General features: G+C 44.5%; 1 protein-coding gene across 1 annotated transcript; it reads right to left on the bottom strand.

The window, feature by feature from the left end:
• Positions 1-121: 121 nt before the first annotated feature.
• On the bottom strand, positions 122-348 carry PPTG_23469 (hypothetical protein; the record flags this gene model as incomplete). Its single annotated transcript, XM_008910746.1, has 2 exons — positions 122-187; positions 277-348. 2 exons carry the CDS (start codon positions 346-348, stop codon positions 122-124), a joined length of 138 nt encoding a protein of 45 aa, XP_008908994.1.
• Positions 349-2,536: the final 2,188 nt, after the last annotated feature.

The following is a 2,536-nucleotide window of genomic DNA, read 5'->3' as shown; positions in this document are numbered from 1 at the left end:
TTAATGTCTTGGAGCAGCCACTCAACAGCAAGACGCTTGCTGCTCATTTAACTATTCAGGGTACTTCGATAGACGTCTGCCTGGGCTCTGTGGAATGACTCCAGACATGGCAAGTGTCTTGCTATTCTCCATGGTTGGTCGTCTCTTCCACCGCCGCAGTCACGGGCAGCACGAATACAGCGACGGACTACACTGGTACCGCAGTCACGGGCAGCACGAATACAGCCACGGACTACACTGGTACGACGTCAAAGCCACAAGCGGAACATTTAGTACGGGCACGCTCCCCTCAGTCGTCTCCTTGATCGTCACAGTCACTGGCAACACGGGCACAGACTCCTTGGGCATCGCAGGAGTGATACAAGCAGCGTGGGTTCCTTAGTCGACGTAGTCACGAGCAGAAGAAGGTTGGTCTGCTTGGTCGTCTTGGTCATGAGGCAGGAGTAGGTTTGTTGCAAGCGAGTGATTGAGTGACACCTGTCGGCCTAATGCGGATTTATTTCCTCTATAAACAACATTTAAAAATAAATTTATCATATGTACGAGGTTTTATTTTCGAATACCTGACTTATCCCTTACATTGGAAAGAAACATCTCCTTCTGAAATAATTTTAAAAAATTATTCATTTCTTCGCCACGTCATTTTTCTATTCATTCATGTTCCCTAAATTGTTGGCCTTTTTCATTTCCAGAGTGATTTATTACTACATTCTAAACTAATCTGAAAGAGGGGATACCTTCTTTCAAATCAGTCTTTTAACGAGCTATGAGAATCACTCCATTCATTTATTTTAAGTTCCTCAAAAAGCAGAACGTGCATGGATGCATCTCCTCATTTACTCAGAAGTCAGTACTTTGTTCAGAAGTAGGGACTTTCTAGGCATTACCCAGAAGTCAATAAAAGTTCCTTAGTAGTAAGTAGCACCATGCTATCGGTCAACTCAATTGTCGACACTTCACTTGATAAGTACATACCCAACAGAGTTCTATACTATGGCACGCAGGCCCAAGCGGTTTGACAGCCTTCAGTTTGAGAGTTTCTGAGACAGCTGTATAAGGGACTGCAAAGGCATTTTTCTCGTCCATCGGCATCAGCTCTGATTCACTGTACACCTTGTCAGTAAGAAGTCTTTCGCTTGCGAGTCCGCTGCCTTCCGACACAATTTGACCGAGTAATGTCCTTCTGCCAGATGATAACGTTCCGGGAGGATGTGTACACGTGCCGCGTCTAGACAACCGTACGTTCTAGGGTTGCAGTCCATATGCCAACTGAGAACCGTCGGCAAGACCGGAAGCGTTTCCGTCTGATCTAGTTATCACGCTCGAACAGCAGGGCTATCAAAGAAGTGGGGAGAAGCACACGTTTCACTCGATAGCAATGGCGTTGTACATATTGGGGGTTGTATTCCGCAAGCCCATTAGGAATACCCTCTATCTCTTGGTGACGATCTTGAAGCACCGTGCGGTGTTCGGTTTCCCCTGGTCCGTGGGGATCGTTTAGCAATACGTGAATTGTGCAATACGTAGCGACAATGACCTAAACCAATTCCAAAGGATCGTCCATTCCTAATCACCGTAAGGATAAAAACACGGCCATCGCCAAACTTTTAGTTGAACCGTAGGCACAAAACTCAATATATTTATCAAAAATGGAAATTTGAGTTTATCTTAATTGTAATTCCAATATTGGAAGCACATACAACGTTCCCCATTCGGCCAATTTGCAGTATCATGTAAAATTCGTTTTTGCTCGAATTGCAGTATAGCTTTACTATACCGTCAGTAGACCGTGACTGATACTTAACATGTGATACAATGTATTCAAGTAAATGTCATCCTGAGACGTTTAATCTAACACGTCTCTTTTGTATATAATTTACCACATCATGTGTCGTAAAGTTTACACCGTGCAGCTAATGCGCATTCTAGGTTTCTATCAAAACGACCAGCTCGTTACATAACCGTTGATTCTAGGCACGCGACACACTATATTAACTTGTGAAATTGTTTGGTTGCACCACCAGTTTACAAGAATAAGCATCACGACATCAAAATTTGTAAGTAACGCATTACCCAATGCTGTCGAAATGGCAATTCTTATGAGCTACGACACAAAGAGAACTGAAATAACAGTTTTCAGTACAACCTTTCAATGCCCAGACAATTCGATAGGTAAGCAATCTCTGGCATAACTTGCTGTTGACTCTCTCGTTTTTCTGATAACGATGTACAGGAGAACCGTGCATCACCTACGGCATTCGCGTCTTCTTTGTTGGTGACTCGAACGAGGCCATCGATTCGCTGACGTCTTTTCTGAATTTGCGCTTCCCGATTGGCTTCAGAGCAGGTACTACCGGGTTCAATTCTTTATCCGTATTACGGGGCGATACGTCAGAAAACAAGCGGGTGCTCTTTCACAGTCGGGTTGGTTGCGACCGTCCGTTGGTCCTTGAAGGTCGACTAATGGATCGGTCCGCGAGTGTGACCTAATCTGAGCGTTTTCGACAGGAATTCTGTCATAACGAAGCCGTAAGGA

This window comes from Phytophthora parasitica (assembly GCF_000247585.1).
Source record: "Phytophthora parasitica INRA-310 unplaced genomic scaffold supercont2.39, whole genome shotgun sequence".
In the NCBI taxonomy this organism is placed as follows: Eukaryota; Oomycota; class Peronosporomycetes; order Peronosporales; family Peronosporaceae; genus Phytophthora; species Phytophthora nicotianae.
Note: the sequence above shows the minus strand (reverse complement) of the source record. Positions and strands in the feature narration are given on the sequence as shown.